This window comes from Scyliorhinus torazame, chromosome 14, assembly GCF_047496885.1.
Source record: "Scyliorhinus torazame isolate Kashiwa2021f chromosome 14, sScyTor2.1, whole genome shotgun sequence".
NCBI classification, from domain to species: domain Eukaryota; kingdom Metazoa; phylum Chordata; class Chondrichthyes; order Carcharhiniformes; family Scyliorhinidae; genus Scyliorhinus; species Scyliorhinus torazame.
Window position 1 is genome coordinate 56558107 of NC_092720.1, and position 25332 is coordinate 56583438.

The following is a 25332-nucleotide window of genomic DNA, read 5'->3' on the forward strand; positions in this document are numbered from 1 at the left end:
AAAATCCATGTTTGGCAAAGACAGAAATTCTCTAACGTAATGTGCCCATAAATATTTGATAAAAAGTCTATGAATATTCACCCCCACCCCCCGAATTGAAGGTAGTTGTCACATTAATGAAATAAACACAATTTTCCCAGGTATCTGAATTCATGCCTGTGGGACATGAAGCACATTAACTCACTGAAGTAATTTTACAAACAAAATTAACAGCACAGCTTTTGGTCAGCACACAAATGCTTTTTATTGTTGCATTTATATAAAATTCTGAACTAAAGGAATAAATTTCCTTTGTAAGTGGTCCAAAAAATGTCATATGAAATCAGAGCACCTAAATTCATTCAATAGTCACGTGAAATTAAAAAAAAAAAATTTAAAGTACCCAATTTGTTTTTTCCAATTAAGGGTCAATTTAGCGTGGCCAATTCACCTACCCTGCACATCTTTGTAAGTTGTGGGGGTGAGACCCACACAGACACGGGGAGAATGTGTAAACTCCACACGTACAGTGACCCGGGGCCGAGATCGAACCCGGATCCTCGGCAGCATGAAGCAGCAGTACTAACCACTGCACCATCGTGCTGCCCTGGTCACATGAAAAAAATCTCAGTCGTTATGCACAATTGACCAAAATAAATTGAGTTGAATTCATTGTGCATTTTCTTCTTCCACAAATTTTACCAAGGCAGCATGTCGGTTAGCTTGGGAACCCTCTTTGTACAGAACTTTCTCGATCACACCAGCCTTTGGAGCTTTTATTGTATGCTGAAAAAGAAATGCAAAGAACTCAGACTTTGGCTTTCTCCACATTTGCATCAAAGAAATGGCTGAGAAAGGCCATTCGCCTCATCTGAGTTCATCCATCCAGATAGACCCTACTCTCCCTCATTGTTCTTAGTGAGTATATTAAAATATATCACATAAAAATAAATAAAAAATTATTCCAGGACGTTTGCCTCCACTACTCTAATTGGAAATTCATCACATCTTGTGTAAATATCTTTCAGACATCAGCCCTATGAATGTGTTTTCTATTGGTTTGAACTAGGTTTGAACTAAAGTAGTCCTGCCGATTTACCATTTCATTACAGTTGATTATCTCGTCTATCTGAGATTAGCTCTCAGTCAACTGCTTTCAAGACTAGAGAAGTCCAAATATCTCCCACCATTCTTCGTGCTCTCAGCACTCGCATGTCTTCCTTTGTGCCTTGGTGACAAGAACTGGACACAACAGTCAAGGTGTGATCTGTACTAATGCCAATGCACAGGTTGGGAGTAACGTCTTCTGAATTGTACTCTAATGGTTTATTTAGATCTTTTAGCATTCAGCTGTACTAGCTTTACTAGTTACTCTGCCGTGGTTAGACATATTAAGTGCCAAGTCCAATAAGAGCTCTAGATCGACCTTAATTTAATTCATATGCATTTTGGTATCACAAGAACACACATCACTTAACTTATTCTCTGTGAAGTAAATTTCAATTGTCTATTGTTTTTGTACCATGCAGATAAAAATATTTAATTTTAACTTTTGTAAATGACATGCCTCGAAAATGCAATTAATAATCTGGCCAACAATATGTATCAGAAAGATTAATTCCTCTTCTTCAAACTGAGCATACATGGTGATGAAACTTTCCCACCCCACCCCCCCACAACTCGTCCTCCCAATTCCTCTTCACCTCCCCGATTGGGAGCCCCTTCCCACTCCATCAATTCCTTATATATTTAGAGACACTCCCCTCCCCAATCCCTGTTTTTGACACCACCTTCTCCTGTAGTCCCCTTAGGAGGAGGCAAGCAAAGCCCGGAACCTGCCTCCGGACAAAGTCCGTACCTGCAGCTACCGAAATTCGTTCCCAGCCGGCAACTCAAACACCTCCTCTAGCTCCTCCAGGCTCAGGAAACCCTCCTCAATGAAGAGATGCCCAAATCTCTCAATCCCTACCCGCTGCCACCTCCTAAAGCCCCCGTCCAGCCCCAGCGGAGAAAACTGGTGGTTATCACAGATCGATGACCACACCGACGGCACCTCCAGTCTCGTGTGCGGCCTCCATTGCCCCCACGCTCTCAGGGCTGCCACTACAACTGGGCTTGTGGAGTACCGAGCCGGCGAGAACGGCTGAGATGCCATTAACAGAGCGTCCAGACTCGTGGCCTTACACGATGCCGCCTCCACATGCTCCCACACCGAACCCTCCCCCACCCTACTTCCTAACCATCGATACATTAGCCGCCCAATAATAATTAATAAAGTTTGGAAGGGCCAAGCCCCCCTCTCCGCACCCCCGTTCCAGAAGGACCTTCTTCACCCTCGGGGCCTTCCCAGCCCATATAAAACCGAAGATCGCCGCGTTCATCTTCCTGAAAAATGCCTTAGGGCTGAAGATTGTGAAACACTGAAACACAAACAGCAATCTCAGGAGGACTGTCATGTTCACAGTCTGTACCCTCCCCACCAATGACAGCGGGAGCATGTCCCACCTGCAGAAGTCCCCTTTCATTTGCTCAACCGTCCTGCCCAAATTTACTTGTGGAGCTGACCCCAGTTCCTTGAGACCTGAATCCCAGGTACCTAAAATTCATTTTCATCACTTTAAACGCCATCTTCCTCAGACTCCTCTCCTGCCCCATTGCCTGGATCGCGAAGACCTCGCTCTTGCTCATGTTTAATTTGTAACCTGAGAACCGACCAAATTCCTTCAATATCCCCATAATTCCTGCAATTCCCCCCAACGGGTCTGTTATGTAAAGAAGCAAATCGTCCGCAAAGAGCGAGACCCTATGCTCCACCCCCCTCCTCACTATCGCCCGCCAAATGTTCGATGATCTAAGCGCCATTGCCAAAGGCTCTATGGCTACGGTAAACAGTAGTGGGGAAGAGTGGACACCCCTGCCTTGTCCCCCTACACAGACTAAAATACTCTGACCGAACCTGGTTGGTCCTTACATTCGCCACCGGCGCCTGATATAACAGACGGACCCAGTCAACGAATCCCTGCTCGAACCCAAACCTTCCCTGGACATCCCACAGATACTTTCATTCTACCCGATCAAAGGCTTTTTCTGCATCCATGGCCACCACCACCTCGACCTCGCGCCCCTCCGCTGGCATCACTGGCACGTTTAGGAGCCGTCTGATATTGGATGTCATTTATTACCCCCGGGACACAATCCTCTATGCGCATGGTCAAAATCTTTGCCAGCAATATCGCATCCACATTTACAAGGGAGATCGGCCTATACGACCCACATCTCTCCGGATCCTTATCCCACTTCAAAATAAGAGGACTCGATGCCTGTCATAACGTTGGGGGGAGCACTCCCAACTCCTTAGACTCATTAAAAGCCTTTACCAGGAGCGGTCCCAGCAACCCGGAAAACTTTTCATAGAACTCAACCAGATATCCATCAGGTCCCGGGGCCTTACCCAATTGTATCGCCCCCTAACCCGTCTACAGCCTCCCCAAGCCCAATTGGGGCTCCCAAGCCTTCAACCAACTCCTCATCTATCCTCGGGAACTCCAGCCCCCTCAAGAATCGCTTCATACCCTCCTCCCCGGCTGGGGGTTCCGAATTATATAATCTATAAGTAATTATATAATCTGTGTAGGGGGACAAGGCCGGGGTGTCCACTCTCTCCACTACTGTTTGCCCTGGCCATAGAGCCTTTGGCAATGGCGTTTCGGTAAAATTCCCAAAACACATCAGTGATGAAACTTTCTGCATATGTTTGTTTCCTTGATATTGTCCTTTTCATTTTGTTTGGATTCAGTTGATTATTTTTAAGAAAGTTCTGTTTAACCAGAAAGCTGTAGACCTGATGTAGGCCTGGCAGTGGCTTGGAGACTTTCCTAAACCCAGAGAGGTGATGCAACTAAATGCTGTCATGAGCCCCAGGGTGCTTTGTGAGCTTATGATTAAACTATTTGCATGTTGATTTAGCTCTCTTACACATGCATGCTCAATAACACCTCCCAGTATTTCTCATATGTCATTGACATTCACTCCCGAATCAAAAATAGTTACCACCAGTGGAAAGGGAGAAAAATACCAAGTAAAGTTTTCTTTTAAAGAAAGTGATGCACTTCCTTTAGTTTCAGCTTTCCTTCAAAAAGGCCCTATTGATAGAGGTGAAAGTTCTCTTGGCTCAGTGGTAACATTCTTGACTCTGATTTAGAAGGTGATGGGTTCAAGCCTCACTCCAGAGATTTAAGCACCTAATCCAGGCTGACACTTCAGTACAAATACTGAGGCAACATTGCATAATCGGCGGAGCCTTATTTTAGATTAAATATTAAACTGAGACCCTGTCTGCCCTCTGGTGTGGATAAAATAAACTTGTTGTGTTATTTGAAGAAGAGTAAGGGAGTTTTCCTACTGAGTATTTATCTCCCATTCAACATCAATGAAACAAATTATCTCGTCATTTGTCTCATGTCTGTTTATGAGATTCTACATGCACAAATTAGTAGCTGCATCCTCCGACATTACAACTGTGACTATGCTTATGGGGAGATGGTTGTGCAGTGGTAATGTCACTGGACCAGTAACCCAGAGGGCCAGACTAATGCACCAAGGGCAATGGTTCCAATCCCACCATGGCAGCAGGGGGAATTTAAATTCAATGAATTGGCCTGGACCTTTTTAAAAACAGAATCTCAGTAATGGTGACCATGATCAATGATTGTGATTAAAAAAAACAACTGGTTCACTTACTGGTCCTTGAGGGGAGGCAATCTGCCTGCTCTGGTCAACACAGAACATAGTGCAGAAGGAGGCCATTCAGCCCATCGAGTCTGCACCGACCCACTTAAGCCCCCACTTCCACCCTAACCCGTAACCCAATAACCCCTTCTAACCTTTTTGCTCACTCAGGGCAATTTATCATGGCCAATCCACCTAACCTGCACTTCTTTGGACTGGGGGAGGAAACCGGAGCACCCGGACGAAACCCACGCAGATACGGGGAGAAAGTGCAGACTTCGCACAGACAGTGACCCACTGTGCTGCCCATCCAGAGCAATGGCAATGTGGTTGACTCTTAGCTATCCTCCAAAATGTCTCAGCTCACCCCCACCGACAGTTAGGGACGTGGAACAAATGCTGATCTTGCCAGCGACACCCAAGTCTCATGAAAGAATCATTTTAAAAATGGCTTCAAAAGTACTTTGGATGTGAAGCACTTTGAGATGTCCCTTGTCCTCTCCACTTTGGGAACATGAAAGGTTCTACAGGAAGGCAAGTTATTTTACTCTTGATCTGCCCGATGAAGATCTGATTGTTGGGATATGCCGCTACTCATACTGGCAGTTATTAAACAGCTCCAGGTGTATATTTTAAAAATTCTTTCACAGGATGTGGGCATCACAGGCTGGCCAGCAATTGTTCCCCACCCCCAATTTCACTCGAAAAGGTGGCCACACAGCACAGGGCTAAGTCGCTGGCTTTGAAAGCAGACCAAGGCAGGCCAGCAGCAGGGTTCAATTCCCGTACCAGCCTCCCCGAACAGGCGCCGGAATGTGGCGACTAGGGGCTTTTCACAGTAACTTCATTTGAAGCCTACTTGTGACAATAAGCGATTTTCATTTCATTTCATGCTGAATGCTTTTTTCCTTGGGTGGGATGTGGTTATCACTGGCAAGGCCAGCATTTAGAACATCAGAACTAGGAGAGGCCTGTCGCGCCTGCACCGCCATTCAATACAATCATGGCTGATCTCATCTTGGTCTCATCTCCACCTTTTAGCCCACCCCCATTACCCTTCATCCCACTACCAACTAAAAACACTTGTTGCCCATCCGTAATTGACCTTCACCCAAGTTACTTGCTTAGCCATTTTAGAGGGCAGCCAAGAGTCAACTATATTTTTATTGGTCTAGAGTCACATGTGGGCCAAGCTAGGTTAAGGACAGTGCATCTCCCTCCCTGGATACGTTTTAATGACAATTAATGATAATTTCATTATCACCATTGCTGAGACTAGCTTTAAATGTCAAATATTTAAAATTAATTTGAATTTAAATTCCACCAGCTGCCATGGTAAGGTTTTAGCCCACATTCCCAGAGCATTATTGTAGTTATGGAGGAGGAATGTGAAGTATTGGATGTGATAAACATCGGGAGAGAGGAAGTATTCAGGTGATTAGCATCCTGGAAATTGCATAAATCACCAGGACAAGATGAAATATACTTCAGTTTGTTGAAAAAAGCTGGGAGGAAATCGTGCAGGGTCTCACCAACACTTTTCAGTCCTCACTGGCGTGGTGCTGGTAGATTGGAGATCTGCTAACATTATACCTTTGTTTAAAAAGGGAACGAGGGGTTGACCGAATAATTATGGGCCAGTCAGTGTTATCCCAGTAGCGGGCAAATTATTCGAATCAATTCTGAAGGACAGGTAAACTGTCATTTTGAAAGGCATGGATTAATCAAGGACAGACCACATTGATTTGTTAAGATGGGAAGGTCGTGTCTGACTAACTTGATTACATTTTTTGAGGAAGTAACAAGGAAGACTGATGGGGGTAATGCAGTTGATGTGGTCTACAGTCTTTCAGCAAGAATTTTGACAAGGTTCCACATGGCAGAATAGTTATTTAAAAAAAAAGCCTGTGGTATCTTGGGGAATGTAGTAAACTGGATATAAAATTGGCTCAGTGGCTGGAAACAAAGGTTGATGGATGCTCTTGTGACTAGAAGGCGGTTTCCAGTGAGATTCTACAGAGCTCAGTGCTTCTTGTGATATATATTAATGATTTGGACATAAATGTAAGGGGATTGATCAAAAAGCAGAATTTGGCTGCAATGTTGATAGTGACTGCTGTCGACTGCAGGAAGATATCAATGGACGGTTCAGTTGGACAGAAAAGTGTCAAATTCAACTCAACCCAGAGAAGTGTGAGGTGATGCATTTGGGGAGGTCAAACAAGAAATGGAAGGATATTGAGAGGTGTAGAGGAAGTGAGGAAACTAGGAGTGAATGGTCCACAGATTCCTGAAGGCAGCAGGACTGGTTGTTAAGGTGGATAAGAAGGCATATGGAATCCTTTACCTTATTAACTGAGACATAGAATACAAGAGCAGGGAGGTTATGCTGGAACCATATAAATCAAGGCTGCAACTTAAGAACTGTGCGCAGTTCTGGTAATCACATTACATAAAGGATGTAATTGCAGTAGAGGCTACAGGGGAAATTGATGAGGATGTTGCCAGGACTGAAAGATTGCAGCTATGAGAAAAGAATGGATAGGCTGGGGTTGTTTTCCTTGAAACAGAGGAGGCTGTGGTGAGATTTGATTGATGTGTAGAAAACTGTAAAGTGCTTGAATAGAATAGATGGGAAGAGCCAATTTACTTTAGCAGAGAAGTCAGTATCTCGGGGGCATAGATTTAAAGTGTTTATTAGAAATATTAGAGGGGCAGAAATATTAGAGGTGAGGAAAGCTTTTTTCACCCAAGGTATTGTAGGGGGCTGCAACTCACTGCCTGAAAGGGTGAAAATGCTCAAATAATGTAAAGGTTGTCTGGATATGCACCTCAAGCGCCGTTTCCAGAACCAAATAGTGGACAATGGGATTAAGCTGGGTGGCTCACTTTCGGGCAGTGCAGAAACAATGGGCCAAGTGGCCTCTTTCTGTGCCATAAACTTTCTCGGATTAGCCTGGGTCTCAAAATTACTAGTCCAGTGACATTACCACTATGCCACCATCTCCCTAAGTTAGGACACAAACATTGAAGATCATTTTATCGCACAAAACAAGAGCGTGCGTGAGAGTTTGTTCATTTATTTATAATGGCAAGATTGTATCCATATTCACAAATGACTCAGCTATGATTGGATATCACTGACATATACCAAATGAATATTGGCAGTTTTGATAAAAGAATGTTTCAAATGCAGAAAATGCACTATTTAAATAAAAACTCGATGAGCTAATGTTTCAGATAGAGACCTTTCAGAATTAATCCTTCCACATCTAAACAGGTACGAAATCAATTCTTAGGTGCCTCTTGTTGACCAAGACACCACTAAAATATACTGGGCTGGATTCTGGGCCTCCGCGCCGATTATGGGCGGTTACGCAGAAATCCGGTCCAACGCTGCTCCCGTGATTCTCCGGTCCCCGGAGAATCGCCGCGGTGCGCGTAGGGGGCCATTGACAGAGGCCCCTGCGGCAATTCTCCGGGAAAAACTGGACTCGGTCCGCAGCCATCATGGTGGGCGGTAGGGGGAGCCTCACAGAATGCCAGGCAAGTGATCGGGTGGCAACGATCCGCGGGCGCACGCGATCTCGGGGGGGGGGGGGGGGGGGGGGGGAAGAGACCTACTTAATTCATCATGGTCCGCGGTGCGGACTCCCGACCGGAAGTGTAAGGCCCCGTATCCGCAGCCAGAGCTGCCAGGAGCTCTCTGGGGCCCTGCTAGCCCCCTGCAGGTTGGAGAATCGCTCTGGACTTAAGTCCAGAGTGAAACACCCGCATTTTGGCACTGCCATGGGTACATAGCCTCGTTATTGAAGAATCCCGCCTACTGTATCTAATCCTCCCCAAATAATGCTGTCATTGGGAAAGGTCAATTTACTTAATTAATTGTTAACTAGGTGGATGTTATCTCTGGTTAATGTGAAGTTAACATAGAAGTAAAAATGAAAAACATTATTGAAATGTTTATTATTTAAATAAAGTATTTAAAATGAATAAAGAATCACCGTCAAAAACTTGAACCTATCGTTTTGTTTTGCACTAATTGCAGTATTTTATTTTTCATCCCGGTGTGGTATTAATGGGATAGCTGTTAGAACTGTATTGGCACATTAATCCAGTGTGTTGATGGGAGAGGAGTCCCTTCTTTCAGTATGGAAATGTCTGCAATGTTACATATTTTGGTATGTGATGCAAATACTCCCTTATACAATAACTATGGAATAATTCAAACCTTTAGAATTAGAATTACAAAGGCAAAATAAAGGGAAACATTCTTCAGAAAACACGCATTGTTTTAGAATGGAATATGCTTGCTCACCTCCATTTTCATGGCTATCATTACCATCAATGAGTCTCCAGCCTTGACATGATCACCTTCCTTAACGAACACCTTGAAAATATGGATTGTAATTGATTTCAATTAGCAAAAACTAGCCAGAATCATCTGCATGCACATCACAGAGTAGAATGACAGTACAATATTCTATACCAAAGGATGGCATGGTGGGGCAGTAGTTAGCCCTCACGGTGCCGAGGACCTGGGTTCGATCCCGGATCACTATTCATGCGGAGTTTGTACATTCTCCGCGTGTCCACATGGGTCTCATCCTCACAACCCAAAGATGTTCAGGGTAGGTTGATTGGTCAGGCTAAATTGCCCCTTAATTGGAATTTTTAAAAAAAAGTACAATATTCTATATCTAAACTATGCCACATTCTCTCTTCCAATCTTATACTCACTGTCTCACTTCTTGAAGTCTTATACTGCACTCGAAAATTCACATACCAGGATTGTAAAATCTAATGAAAGCTGGAGCCATTGTGGACACATCTAAAAATATTAGGAGTGTTGTAGACAAATGGTGCTGCACGTGATCTCTTCCACCTGTTCTGTATGAAGTCACAGGACTTGAATTATTGTGGCAACTGGTTTAGACCTAAAGTTAAACTGAAACTAATCAATTAACATCAACTACAGCACCCCACCCCCAACGAGAAGAAACACTGTAAACCAGCAGGCTTGTGAAGGGTGTTTATTAAAACATGAAGATGATCCTGCAAGGCTGCTAATCTTACTTCTTCATTGTACACCCAGGACAGATTGGAGATGGCAGGGTGGGTTTGGTGGGACGAAGGGGCCCAGTGTAACAAACACTACATGAGGAAGGAATGGGGCAGCACGGTAGCATTGTGGATAGCACCATTGCTTCACAGCTCCAGGGTCCCAGGTTCGATTCCGGCTTGGGTCACTGTCTGTGCGGAGTCTGCACATCCTCCCCGTGTGTGCGTGGGTTTCCTCCGGGTGCTCCGGTTTCCTCCCACAGTCCAAAGATGTGCAGGTTAGGTGGATTGGCCATGATAAATTGCCCTTAGTGTCCAAAAATTGCCCTTAGTGTCCAAAAATTGCCCTTAGTGTTGGGTGGGTTTACTGGGTTATGGGGATAGGGTGGAGGTGTTGACCTTGGGCAGGATGCTCTTTCCAAAAGCCGGTGCAGACTAGATGGGCCGAATGGCCTCCTACTGCACTGTAAATTCTATGATGATAATCTATTAATCTACCACGCACGTTGTCATATTCCTCAGATAAACATACACAGTAATGCCGAGTAAATATGTGGCCATCTCTCACTGACATGTGCTATCAATTAGAATTTGTTTGAGAGATGACAAGGAATCAAAGCAAACAAAGTGGAATGACCCTTAACCTGCTCCCTAATTTCCCTTTTTCAGAACAGTAGCTGTGAGAAATGCTCTCAAACTGTCATTTTGATAACTGTTGCTTAAATTCTCTTCCCCAGAAGGTAGTGGAGGCTAGGTCTTTAAGTTTATTCAAGGCTGAGTTGGATAGATTTTTGTTAGACAATGGAATCTAGGGTTGTTGGGGAACACAACCATATTATTGAATGGTGGTGCAGGCCCAAAGGGCTGAATGGTCTACTCTTGCTCTGACAACCTATGTTCCTAAATCCAGGGCCCTCATTCCCAGGATTCCTTCTCAGGAGTGTTCTTAAAACTCCCTTCTAATGTTTCTCAGACAAACCTTTCAGCATTCCAGAGCATTGGAGCCTCTCTCAAAATACTGCATCGGATCTCAAAACTACCAAATTGCAGCAACCCCCACTCCTCTTCTAAGCACATGTAGGTTCCAGGGCCACCATCAATGTTGTTAAGTTAGCTTCCCTGCTAATATTACTTGGCATAACAATTTTTTAAATGTATAAAGTTACTTATTCACCATGGGTAATGCCATTGGAGATCTGTTAGAATTCTAAAAACAGAAACACCGCATTGGTACTGTTAGGTTTAGTTTGTGATTTTCATTAGTTAAATAGATTACAATAAAAATGAGTGATTACAACTTTGTTATTCTTTTATAGATACAAGATTAGAAAACAAAATTTTTAAAAGTGAAGTTTATTATTGCGCTATAAAATGGAACATCGGTTTAGTTGTATTACGAGGCAGAATGCTTCTTCTCCTACAGTGCATTTCTTTGAAAAAGAGAAATTTATTCCACTTGCACGATTTAAACATACACATATTATGTGTATATTAATTCTTGGCGAAGTTACAGATTGTTTGGCAGAGTTGCTGATGTAACCATGATTACAATTTGAGCTGCCAAAATACCAGTGACACTCGGGTATAATTATTTAAATGTGTTAAAATTGGAAAAGAGCTTGGTTTTTTAAATATACAATTCAGATATTTAAGTCATTCTTTCTTAACAGGTGTTATTTTCTTTCTCATGTTAGAGCACCATTTTCATTGATTTTGACTATACCAAAATCAACCGAAATCCATCCACAATATACAGAATCAAGAGGAGAGAATCCATCACTGTCCCTAATTTGTCTGGACTAATATTTTAAAGTCTTTTGTTTATTGGGTTATTTTTAAAATAATCTTTATTATTGTCACAAGTAGGTTTACGTTAACACTGCAATGAAGTTACTGTGAAAAGTAGTCGCCACACTCTGGTTCCTGTTTGGATACACAGAGGGAGAATTAAGAATGTCCAGTTCACCTAACAAGCACCTAACAAGTCTTTCGGGACTTGTGGGAGGAAACCGGAGCAGCCGGAGGAAACGCACGCAGACACAGGGAGAACGTGCAGACTCCGCACAGACAGTGATCCAAGCCAGGAATTGAACCTGGGACCCTAGTGTGTGAAGCAACAATGCTACCCACTGTGCCAGCGTGAAATATAATATAAGAACCTAAGTTCAAGATGATGTGGAGATGCCGGTGTTGGACTGGGGTGAGCACAGTAAGAAGTCTTACAACACCAGGTTAAAGTCCAACAGGTTTGTTTCGAATCACTAGCTTTCGGAGCACGGCTCCATCCTCAGGTGCGACAACGGATGAACGGACATTGCGTGACAATTGTCAGGCAGGAATGTTCCCTTCCAGTTGGGGAGCACTTCAGCAGTCAAGGGCATTCAGCCTCTGATCTTCGGCTAAGTGTACTCCAAGGCAGCCTTCAGGACTCGCGACAATGCAGAATTGCCAAGCAAAAACCTATAGCCAAGTTCTGCACACATGAGTACGGCCTCAACCGGGACCTTGAATTCATTTTTTTTTTAAAGTTAGAGTACCCAATTAATTTTTTCCAATTAAGGGGCAATTTAGCGTGGTCAATGCACCTACCATGCACATCTTTGGGTTGTGGGGGCGAAACCCACGCAAACACGGGGAGAATGTGCAAACTACACACGAACAGTGACCCAGAGCCGGGATCGAACCTGGGACCTCGGCGCCATGAGGCAGCAGGGCTAACCCACTGCTCCACCGTGCTGCCCTGGGTCCTTGGATTCATGTCGCATTACATTCACCCCCTAACCATCTAGTCTGGGCTTGCAAAATCCTACCAACTGTCCTGGCTTGAGACAATTCACACCTCTTTCACCTGTGATTATCCCTCTATCCAGTTGCTCTGTCTGGACCTGTAAAGACTTAATTACCTGCAAAGACTCGCATTCAAAGTATCGTCTTGCATCTTTGACTTTGTCTATATATATGTTTCTGGAACCTAGCTCTTCATTCACCTGAGGAAAGAGCTGTGCTCTGAAACTAGTGATTCAAAACAAACCTGTTGGACTTTAACCTGGTATGTAAGACTTCTTATTAAGTTCAAGATGACCTTTATGAAACATGCTGTCGTTGACCACTGGCACCATCTGTTGCTATGGTGGTAAGTAATAGGACAATTCAAACATGAAAAGTCCAGGTGGGAAAATAGGAATTCGGGAGAAATATATGATATATATAATCTTTTATTGTCACAAGTATGAAGTTAATGTGAAAAGCCCCTAGTCGACACATTCCGGCGCCTGTTCGGGTAAGCTGGTACAGGAATTGAATCCACGCTGCTGAAGGGTAAAGGCAAAAAAAATTCCAACTGGTTCTAAACAAATACAATATTGCTGATATAATAAATATAAAAGAAGCAGCCTGGCCAATAGAAGCTGGGAGACCTAACGCGATCTCTCAAGACGTTGCGATGTAAATCCCACCCACAATCACATTTTGGTATATCTGCATATTAGAGCGATACAGCTAGCCTCACTCTAATGTGCAGATTCCCAAGGTATCCGAGGCTTTGGGATTCATCCCCTTCGCCGCAGAGATCTCGGGTGAGCGCCGTTCAGCACTGAGCTCCACAACCGAGGACCAGACGGAACGGAACTCAAGGGGGTCTCCCAGGGGATCCGAGGCCCCCAGCTGCATGTCCTTTGGGCAGGGTGGTATCCTGGCCCTACTGGTGCCATCTGGGTACTCTGGCAGTACCAGTCTGGTACCCTGACAGTGCTATCTGGGTGCCAGCCTGGCACTGCCAGCTGGCATGGGCACTACCAAGCTGGCATTTTCTGCACATGCAATCAGGGCGGGGTGCCCTACATGGGTGTTGGGGGGGCATGTTGGGGGGTCCAATCTCTCGCTACACTGGGGAGTTCCCCAGTGTACAAAACGGGGCTATGTGCGGCCTCGCTAGCATTCCCCGCTGAGGCCCCTCGCGTTTTATAGCCGTGTATTTCTCAGCTCTGCGAGCGTCGGGAAACAAGGGGCTAAATGCGTTGGCTATGGGACTTTGTTCCCAATTAATTAAATCATGCCCTTAGTCTGGGGCCCTTAAGTATTTAGTGGCCAGTCCCACAATAAATTTTAATATTTTATGTAATACAAGCTGTATAATATAAATGTTTTTCCTGAAACCATAATTAGTAGTATAGACCACAATATTTCTGATATATTGTCTAGTTTGAATTTGTACCAATTCTTGATTCTTTTTTTCTTCCCCATTTCAATCTAATCTCAACTAAAGGGAAGAGGTTGAGTAGTACATTTTCAAATATCCTTGTAGATGGTTAAACAAATCCATTATCTAACAGCAATTAATATTTGCATAGGGCCTTTCACTTAATTAAATGTTCTAGGAAGAGCACTGAACACTAAACAGGTCCACAAAAAAAATTAATATGAAGGTGATTGGATTGTTGTAATAATGCAACAGATTTATCTTGCAATCCTACTCAGTCTGGGTAATATGTGATTCTTGTTCCTATTATGTGTTGATTACCAGAACATTTGGACATGGTTGGCTGGGCCGCACCACTCACAACTATCCTCCATCTCCTCAAACAGCCGGCTCATCCTCACCTTCGTTAAGTGTGCTCTATACACAACCTTTAGCTTAACCAACCCCAGCCTCGCACACGAGGTCGAGGCATTGACCCTTCGCAGCACTTTGCACCATAATCCTTCCTCCAGCACCATTCCCCACTTAGCCGTACTCCCTTCCATGGACTCCTTATCCTCCTCCATACTCCTACCATAAATTGCTGAGACAACCCCACTCTCCAGTCCCCCTAACGTCAGCACCTCCTTCAATAACGAGGAGGGCGACGCCACCACAAACTCGGAAAAATCTTCCTGGCAAAATTCCCTACCTGCACATACCCAAAGCCTTCCTCACGCTGCAGCCCATACTTCACCCCCAACTCCTCTAAACTGTGAATCTCCCCTCCAGAAACAGATCTTTCACCTCCTTCACCCCTCTATCCTCCCATCCCCAGAACCTCACACCCATCCTCCCTGGCTAAAACCCATGAATCCCTCTTATCGGCATCATTCTCGATCCCATCCTCAACTTGAGGTGCTGTCGAAATTGCCCCAGATCACTGCTACCACGACTGGATTTCCAGAATACTTCTCTGGGGCTAGCGGTAGCGGCACCATTGCCAGCGCCTGAAACACTGACCCCCTTACAGGACCCCATCTCCATCTGCACCCACAAAGCTTCTGACTCCTTCCTCCAGCCTCGTACTTTCTCTTCATTCGCTGCCCAGTAATAGTGTCACAGATTTTGAAGAGCCAAGCCCCCTGACTGCCACCCCCTTTGGAGCACCGCCTTCCTTATCTTCGCCACCTTCCCTGCCCACACAAATGACAAGACCAGCCTATCCACCCCTCAAAAAAAAAAAAAAAATGCCTTTGGCAAAAAGGACAGTACACACGAACAGGAACAAAAACCGTGGCAAAATACTCACTTTTTACTGCCTGCACCTGGCCAGCGAACGACAAGAGACTATCCCACCTCCCCAAATCCACCTTTACCTTCCATACCAGATTCGTGAAATTTAGCTTACGGAATTGCGCCCAGTCCCACGCTAACTGCACCCAAAAATGACTTGTCGCCACCCTAAATGGCAATCCCTCCACTCCCGCCCCTCCACCCGAAGGAGACACGACAAAACACTCACTCTTCCCCCAAATTCAATTTATACCCCGTAAATGCCCCAAATTACCTTAGAAGCCCCATTATGTCCCTCACCGATGAGCCCAGGTCCATGATATACAGCAGTAAGTCATCTGCATGACACAAACCACAATTGCCAATCAGCGCAATCGCCAACGCGAACAAGAGGGGGAACATGGGGCACCCCTGCCTCGTTCCCCGGAATAGTGGGAAGTACTCTGACTGCATCTCATTCGTTCGTTCACAAGCTGTTGGATTCTTATATCGCAATTTTACTGGTGCTGAGGGCCCGGGTTCAATCCTGGCCCTGGATCACTGTTCGTCACATGATCCGATATCACAATCGCCGAGTACTCCCCCTTCTTTATCCCCATCAACCTTCCCTACCACTAAAAAAGGGAAATCCTTGAATACACCAGAGTACCGAGGAGAAAAACAAATACTCCCTGTCCCATGGACTCAAAAATCTCCCAGGATCCACCCCTCCCATCACCGTCATAAACTTCCCGAGCACCTTTGCCACTCCCGCCCTCCCTAGGGGGCTAGCGAATGCGACAGAGACATATCTATCCTTGGTTACAACACTCCTGTAACAGCACCACGACCACGTCAGATGCGAGAAAACTCAATCTCTCTTCACCGGTTCCCCCTAACCCTCGTACATTCCATGCCACCACTGCCCCGGGGGGGGGGGGGGGGGGGTCTTTCCTACCCACCACGACCATCTTCCCAGGCCCCGCTTTGTAAGCAGAGCCCTACCCTGGCCCTAGTCACTGCCCCCCTCCCCACTCCCAGCAACCCTTGCGCCACTTCGTCTTGAAAGTACCTCACCCCATATCGGCTCCATTCCCCCCACCATTCACACCTCCCAGGCCCATCGAAACCTTCCCACTCAGGTCCCAATCGCCGCGGCATCTCCACCCACCATGCTCCCATTCACTAGCCAACATTGCATTTGCCAGCACGATGACCCTTGCTAGAGCCCCCTCCCCAACATCAAAAACGAAACCACACCAACCCCAATGCCTCCAATCCCCATTAAATCCAAAAAACCCCAAACAAAGTTATCCATAACACCCGTACAAGAAAAAGAACCCACTGAGAAAAAACAAAGAAAACAAACTCAGCCAAAAATATCAAAGGTCCAAATTCAGTCCCATCCCAGGCCTTCTGCCTCAAAATAATAGTCTCTACTGTTGTACGTGACCCTCAGCTTCACCGGGTAGACCACACCAAAGTGCACATTGCGCTTATACAACGCCGCCTTAGCCCGTCCGAAGGCCGCTCACCTCCTTGCCAGCTCCGTCGTCAAGTCCTGATGTGTACGTATATCCTTGCCTTCTCACTCTACCTCATGCCCTTGCTTCGCCCATCTCAAACAATCTCTCCTTCACCTGAAAATTATCCTCCGGTTATGCCTTCGCGACCTGTTCTGAATGTCTTGCACCTTGGCTCCCAGCCCTCTGTTGATCCCCTCCACTCTCCGCTGCTCCTCATCCACGGAGGTGAAATGGCCACTATGCCATGCCAAGGCCTCCTCCAACCCTTTCATTTTATCCCCATGCTCCCACACCGTCGTCGATGTTCTCACCAACTCATCTCTCACCGGGGCAAGGGTCTCATCCACCCACGCCTTAAGCAAGGCCATCATCACCACCTGATACTTTTCAAAATGCTTCGTGAACAGCCGTTCAAACTCTCCAGCCATCACCTCCACTGTGATGGGTGCGTCCCCACCTGATGTGCTCTCTCCCACCATCTTTCCAACTGCAGCACCCCTCACCACAATCGGTGGAACGCTTTTGCTCGCTGCCTTCTTCCCTGGAATCTTCTTGCTCGTTTTTGACATTTTAGAAATGCCACAAGCCTTCCCACAGCTCCTCACGAATAATTCTTCACCAAAAGCTGGGCTAAAAAGGCCATAAAAGACAGATCTGGCAGGAGCCACCAAATATGCGACCTCCACCTACATGCTGCACCTCACGGAAGTCATGGCTTTCAATCTTGGGCCTTGCATAGATTCTATAACTCTGATCAAAATTAAAATTGGTGTAGAAAAGCAAAAGAAAAAACTACAGTTCTTTTTTTAAAATTCCCTGCGTTATCAATGTTGTCATGTCTAACCCTGAGAAGAGCTTCCAACTGCATATTTGCACCATGAAGATCGCCAACTTTCACATCCGTAATTCCATCTCTGTTTTAGCTCACCACTCCCGAAACCCTCATCTATGCATTTGTTTCCTCCAAACTGATCTTGCAACTTCCACAAACTTAAGTTCAGAAAAAATATTCTTCCTACCAGTGTCCTGACTCACACCAAATCCTTTTTGTTCACTACCGTTGTGCTTGCTGACTCACTTTGGCTCCCATTTGAGCCATGCCTCGATTTAAAAGTGCACATCCTTGTTTTCAAATTCTTCCTTGGTCTAACCCCTCCATGTCTCTGTGACCTCCTCGAGCCTCACAATCTGTCTCCATTCCTCCAATTCTGGCCGCTAGTGCATTTTTCATTTTAATTGCATCACCATTAGAGCCTTCAGTTGCTGAGGCCCCAAGTTCTGGAATTCCCTCCCCAAACCTCTTCACCTCTCTTTCTTCCTTAAAGACACTCCTTAAAACCTACTTCTCTGGCCAAGCCTTTTGTCATCTACTCTAATATCTCTTTATGTAGTTGGATGTCGAATTTTGTTGGATAAGGCTCCTGTGAAGCACTTTGGGATGTTTTTCACTGAAGGCATTATATAAATGCAAGTTGTTGTTATTTGCATCTCCTGAAAGCGCCAACCCAAAATGGGGTTTAGCCTCACGGCAGCCAGCAGCCCTCACATGTGTCATCTCAGGAGCTATTTCTTTTCTCCAAGCCGAATAAATGTATTTTCCCAGGTTGTTCAATTTGTTGGGTATCAGCTGATCCTAATCATGCTCACCCATGTCTATTCATGTGTGCCTTCCTGTCGCAGTCACTTGATAGTAATCTGTTTTTTCTCATCAAGTGCTATCTGGAAAATATATTAAGAATCACAGGTTCAAAATTAAAACGTTACCTTTTCAATTGTTCCTGTCATTGGTGCCACTGCTCCTCCTCGAGATCCAGAGGTTTCAATTCCAACCAAATACTTTGGCACAGGGCTATTAACTTGCACAGATCCTTCCTAAATAAAGATTAAACATGTGATACTTTGCTCTATTCAGTATATTGAATTGCATTCCTTGTACCTAACACAGGAATGAATCTTACCATTGAAAACAGGTGAATGCTGTTGTCTGTGAGAACTAGTTTAGGTCTGCAAACCATCCCATTGACTGAACATTTCAGGTATGTGGCATCTCCCACTACATCCAGTTCTCCAAATACATGGAATACCTCTCCATCAATCTGAGGTAAAATCAAAATTTCGGTATAAATCTAATGTTCCTCTGAATTAGACTGATAGACCAACCACAACAATTTACTGAATGAAAACTGTAACTCATTTATCCGGGATAGCAAGACTTACGCTTGAATGTTCCCTCATTCTCACATTATAACGGTGAACGGATAGGTGGAAGCCATTTGACGAGGTAGATACAGGGTAATGAGGAGTGCAGGACAATGGATTTAGTCTTGGATTGTTCTAGCTAAGAGCCATAATAGATAAGATGGGCCAAATGGCTTCCTTCTATGCAGTATGGTTCTGTTGCTGCCGCTGTATCTCAGGCTGCATGACTCAGCAAATTTACCTGATCCTTCTAAATTCATTGAGCAGAATCCTTGTTGGTCTGCTGCCTGTGTCCTCAATATAACACTAATTATAACACTAATATAACACTAACAGTATAACATTAATAATATTCAGATAGACTATAGATCTATCTTGTTATGCAGCAAACAATTTTCACAAAAAGGAAATCAGAATCTGTTTTGAGATTATTTATTTTAAACTGTATGCAGAACTAACAAACTATTTGGAGAGGTGATGCAAGTTTAGCTTTCCTGAATTTCCCAAAAGCGGATGTTATTGTTGCCATTCAACCAGATCAACTCAACAAGAAAATAAAAACAATTAAAACAAAAACAGGATAAATAACTTATTTGGTCCTTTGAATAATCATCACATGAACATGTAAAATACGAGCAGACGTCGGCCATTCGGCCCCTCAAGTCTGCTCCACCATTCAATGAAAAAATCGTGACTGATCTGTTTGTGTTTTGAATTTCCCATTCTCATCTCCACCCGAAAACCTTTAATTCCCTTGCCTATCAAGAATCTATCTACCTCCGCCTTAAAATATTCAATGACCCCGCACCACCTGAGACAGAGTTCCACAGCCACATAACCTTCAGATTTCAAATCAAAACTAATTTTACAACAGTGCCCCCTGGACTTACCCACAAGAGGAAACAACCTTTCCATGCCCACCTTGTCAATACCGTTCAGGATCTTATATACATCAATCTAGTTATCCCTCACTCTTCTAAACTCCAGTGGAAATATGCCCCGTCTGTCTAACCTTTCCTCATAACACAACCAGCTCATTCCAGGTTCAATCTAGCAAACATCCTCTGAACTGCCTCTAATGCATCCTTCCGTAAATAAGATCAAAACTGCACACAGTATTCAAGATGTGGTCTCACCAATGCCCTAGATGAGGCATTGTCAAACTCGGGGGGCGCGACCCGTGGGTGGGTCACGGGAGGGTGTCGGGAGGGTCGCGGAGCCGTCCGTCGCTGCGCTCCCGATCGCGCAAATCTACGCGCAACAGCCGCAGCGGCCGGCTTTTAATAACGGCGGCCGCAAGTGGCCTTCAAAATGTCCGCTAACATGTAAAAAAAAAAAAGCGGCCGCACTGCACGTGCGTGCCATATCATCGGTGCGCATGCGCAAAACTATGCACATGCGCGCCGGTGATCGGGCACGCATGCGCAGTGCGGCCGCTTTTTTTTTTTTAAAAACGGTCGCAGCTTTTTTTTTTACAAGTTCGGGTGTTTTATTCATTATATTTTATTCATTTATTTTATTCGGTTTTTTTTACAAGTTCGGGGGGGGTGGGGTTTATTTGATAAAACTTTACAGGAAAAAAATGCAGAACTTTGGACAGATGGAGACTCCATGCTTTCCGACACCGGAAGGCTTCATCTTCATCCAACAGGTTCCATTGGAGGAGCGTGTACGAGGGCGAAAGGGACCCAAAACCATTTCCTCCATTTTTGTCAGCAGCAAACAAGGTAAGAGAAAATGCTGGGTCGCGCAGGTAAGCCGGCGTGGGCCGCGCAGGTCGGGCGGCGTGGGCCGCGAAGGTCGGGCGGCGTGGGCCGCGAAGGTCGGGCGGCGTGGGCCGTGAAGGTCGGGCGGCGTGGGCCGCGAAGGTCGGACGGCGTGCCGCGAAGGTCGGCCGGCGTGGGCCGCGAAGGTCGGCCGGCGTGGGCCGCGAAGGTCGGCCGGCGTGGGCCGCGAAGGTCGGCCGGCGTGGGCCGCGAAGGTCGGCTGGGTTGGGTCCTGAAGGTCGGCCGGGTTGGGTCCTGAAGGTCGGCCGGTTGGTAAAAATGGGTCCCCAGAAAAAAAGTTTGCAGAATACTGCGCTAGATAACTGAAGCATAACATCCTTACGTTCAATTCCTCTCATAATAAAGGATAGCATCCCATTAGCCTTCTTATCACTCGCTGTACCTGCATCCAAACCTTTTATGACTCATGCAATGGAACACCTAGATCCCTCTGCACCACGGAATTCTGCAGTCGTTCACCATTTATGTAATGCTCTGTATTTTGTTTTGTTTTTCCTGCCAAAGCGAACAGCTTCACATTTCCCCACATTATACTCCATCTGCCAGATTTTTGCCCACTCATTTGACCTATCTATATCCATCTGCAACCTCATGTCCTCTTATCAATATCCTTTTTTTTGTGTCATCTGTAAATTTAACTTCCATGCCTTCACTCCCATCATCCAAGTCATCAATATAAATTGTAAAAAATGGAGGTCCAGCACAAACCATGCCGGCTTCTGCTTGTCACATCCTGCCAATCAAAAAGGACCCATTTATGCAAACTCTCTGTATTCTGCTAGACAGCCAAACTTCTGTCGATGCTAATTTGTTACAGTTCAATGACGTGTAGCTACTATATCTTAGGAAATTGTTTAGAATGTTACATTGAGTAAATACACTCGTTTAGCACTAAACTGTATAAAGCTGAAAGCTTCCAGGTCCACCGTTTGCACTGTGTTAGCCGATCTCAGTGGAGATATACAATTGGCCTCAATTGGAACCCCATAAGTATGGATGCTGGATAGAATAGGCTGTCAATGCTCCCTGTTAATTTACATAAATGAATAGCTACATTGATGCGGTACCAGATTTAGACATCAGCCTTGAAACTGCATTCCAAAGCTTGCTCTGGGGGGAAATTATGTTAGGCTGGGGTAAAAGCGGCAGTAGAGGGCATGCCAAGGTCGAGACTGCTCCTCCAGAGCCGGTCTCCATGTCCCGTCAGCCTCATCCACAAGCTGCAAGGGTCACTATGTCGAGCGAGTGGGTGTCGGAGCCCTCGTCGACTTGATTGCTATCCTGGAGTACCTGGCCGCCGAGACCCTCAAGCTGGCCGGCAGTGAAGACCGGGACAACAAGACGACCTGCATCAGTCCCTGCCACCTTTAGCTCGCTGAGGCTTAAGTGGGTGGGTGCAGACTCGCTGGGCCGAATGGCCTCCTTCTGCACTGTATGTTCTATGTTATAACAAGCTGCTGGGCGGGGTTCTGGCCACATCCAGGCTGTGCTGTTGTCCAAGAAAACTGGGCACCAAAGCATGGTTTATGCTGAAGGGAGCGAGATGAGAAAAAAATCATCTCTAACTACCTTAAGCAAGGAAAAAGGAGAGAAAATGGCACGAGTAACTGCAGAAATGTATTTGAATCTTCCGCATGTATCTGCTATCCATATACAAGAAAACCAAATACCGTATCTAACTTGATATATTAAGAAAAATTCTAATTATAAGCTTACCTGAATACTGTAAGTCCCATCAGAGTTATATGTAACATCAATATTCACCTCTTTTATCATGGGGAGGAAGAGGGAAACAATATAGGTATTATACACTGCAGAGTTAATGTAACAATATAAAAACATTAGAAATAGGTGCAATAAGCAAGTTGTTTATTTGAGCCTGCTCCGCCATTCTGTAAGATTATGGCTGATCTTCTGCCTCAGCTCCACCTTCCAGGGCAGCACGGTAGCACAGTGGTTGGCACTGCTGCCCCATGGTGCCGAGGACCCGGGTTCGATCGCATCCGTGTGGAGTTTGAACATTCTCCCCGTGTCTGCGTGGGTCTCACCCCCACCAACCCAAAGATGTGCAGGCTAGGTGGATTGGCCATGCTAAATTGCCCCTTAATTGAAAAAAAAGAATTGGGTACTCTAAATTTATTTTCTTTTAAATTCCACCTTTCTGTGATCGCCCTATATCCCCAATCCTTTTGTACACAAAAAAACAACAATCTGTCTTGAATGTCAATAATTAAGACATGTTTCTAATCAACTTTTATAGAGACAAAACAACTTTCCCTGTAATGCTCAACTTTTAGGTGGTACTTTACTGTTTGATTATGACTTATGAATTGCACATTTTTCCCTTAAGATTGTGCTGTTGTCTGCTGCGAGGAGCTTTTCACACCAAGTGCGAGATTCTCAGACCTCCACACGGTGTGTTTTGCAGCGGCAAGAGGTGGCCCGCTGTTGGCTGGCAGCGGAATCTTTTGGACCCACTGCTGTCAATGGGATTTCCCATTGAGTCCACCCATGCCACCGAGAAACCGTGGCGCGCTATGCCACCGGCAGGACCGAAAGATTCCGCCAGCATGTACAACCAGAAGATCTCGTCCCAAGTCTTTGTGTAATAGAACAATTTAGAAGTTGCACATTTGCTTATGAACTTGATTCATTAGGTTGGCAACATTAAAGATTAAATTTATCTTAAAAAAAAAGGAAGCAGAAAATTTTGGTGTGTGAGTATGCAAACTTACTGTTAAGAAACACGCCATGTCCTGCGGTCATAAATATTTACATTTTGTAAGGGGTTGCTAACTCTTTTTCTGGGTGCACATTCTCCTACTGTGTGCCTGAGTTAGCTGCTCTGTACAGCACTCCAGATATTTGGGCAAAAGTGAACCAAATACTACTATTGCATTTCATTGCGATTCATTCAAAACGGCGTACAGTTGTGTACATTTGTTGTATTGTTGGCTGTGTACATATCAATCCGTTGCCAATAGTCACCAAATCAGGTTTACCAATGACTTCATCCAACTTTGGCACTGTAACTTCAATGGATATTTTTTTGCTGTGAATTCTACAATGATTGTTATCATGGATGGGGTGTACTTTAGTTTAAAAGGTTTGCCTTATGAATGAAAAAGGTTGTACGTCTATATCGATAAAGCCAGGGAAAATGGTTTCTCTTTGAAACACAAATGCATGTGGAGAATAGTGAGAAATGACTGGGAAAGTGCAGGTAGAGTTTAATTTTTATAATGTGAAATGGTGTTTTTAATCTTAGGATTAATTCTATAACAAATAAAACTATTTCTGATATTTTAGGAGCTTTATTAGTGTAAATTATTATATTATTTCTTCTGTCTGTGTGCATCACTGGAGAGTGGAATCATTTGAAACTTACCAGCAAAAGCAATAGCTCAAGAGCTAAGTTGTGCTGGCGACATAATACTTACTATTCTGTCCATCAAGCAATGCAAGGTTTCTGCAGTATAGAATATTTAACCTTCTTCCACTACTGTTTGCAAATGGAGAAAATGGATCTGAAAAATAATTCAGAAAAAATGTGAACACATATAAGCTTTCAAAATGTTCGAGGGTAGGTAGGTGAGAAGTAGTTCTTACCATGTGAAAGTCCCTTGAAAGAGTTGGTCTGAATCCTTTCATGCAGTATTAGAGCAAGTGCCGCCTGGCAGAGGACATCTTTATTAGTTGCTTCCTTTACTGGGAACAGTCTATCGTAGTGTTGAGGGATAAAGTCTGTGTGCACATTTCCAGCCTCAAATTCAGGATGAGCAGCAAGGTTGAGTAGGAAATCTATGTTAGTGTTTAAGCCTACAATCTGTCATAACACAGAAACAATCAAAATTATGGATTTGCGTATCCATGACTTCCAATTTGCCATTCATAGAACAGGGAAAGGTGGATGGCAACATTTCTCAGATGGAGCTTCTCACTTGATCAAAATTAACAGCAATTATATTTTGAAATCACAGAGCTAGTTTAGTGAATAAGAGCAATGGCTCTACTTTTTAATTTTAAAACTAGAAAAAGGAGAACATAAAAGGAATATGTCCTTAATAAAGACGTCAAGTGGCATTCTTCCAACTTCCAGATCTGTTCCAAGAATGACACAAGGAGGTATAACAACTTTTGTACTGATTGTTCAGACAATACATCAGCACAATGTCAAAATATTCAGATACAAAGCAACATTACGAACAAAAGCAAAGGAAATTGGCACTTTGATCTGTATTTACCAAAGCTTAAGATGAGACACAACCCATCGAGGTTTCCATTATATGGTTATTCACTATGGTACATTTATACATATATTGTGTCGATAATTATTAACCTATTTCCTATTCTTTGTTGAGTCCAATAAGTACATAAACTCAGTATTATTAAATTACACATTTTCCAAACCAGAATAAGCAACACAATAGTCAATTCTGGAATTTCACATTTTCTTGTCTTTAGCATTTCCTCCCAATGTATATTGCAGCCTCCCTCCTTCCTTTGAAAAAAATTATTTGCTTTTGTATTATTGGGTTCTCAGTCTCCCGATATAATGCAGCATCCATTATGCTTCCATACACTGTTACAATTAGAATTT

At 44.4% G+C, this 25332-nt stretch overlaps 1 protein-coding gene across 2 annotated transcripts in view; it reads right to left on the bottom strand.

The window, feature by feature from the left end:
• Positions 1-219: 219 nt before the first annotated feature.
• mccc1 (methylcrotonyl-CoA carboxylase subunit) overlaps positions 220-25332 on the bottom strand; it is a 79005-nt gene continuing 53892 nt past the window's right edge. For both annotated transcript variants that reach the window (XM_072474217.1, XM_072474218.1), the window contains exons 13-19: positions 24342-24558; positions 24173-24259; positions 22449-22498; positions 18705-18842; positions 18511-18618; positions 9026-9097; positions 220-765 (exon numbers count right to left, since the gene is read on the bottom strand). In XM_072474217.1, the coding sequence (XP_072330318.1) occupies positions 649-765; positions 9026-9097; positions 18511-18618; positions 18705-18842; positions 22449-22498; positions 24173-24259; positions 24342-24558 (789 nt within the window). In that variant the 3' untranslated portion in view covers positions 220-648. The remainder of the gene's footprint in view (positions 766-9025; positions 9098-18510; positions 18619-18704; positions 18843-22448; positions 22499-24172; positions 24260-24341; positions 24559-25332) is intronic.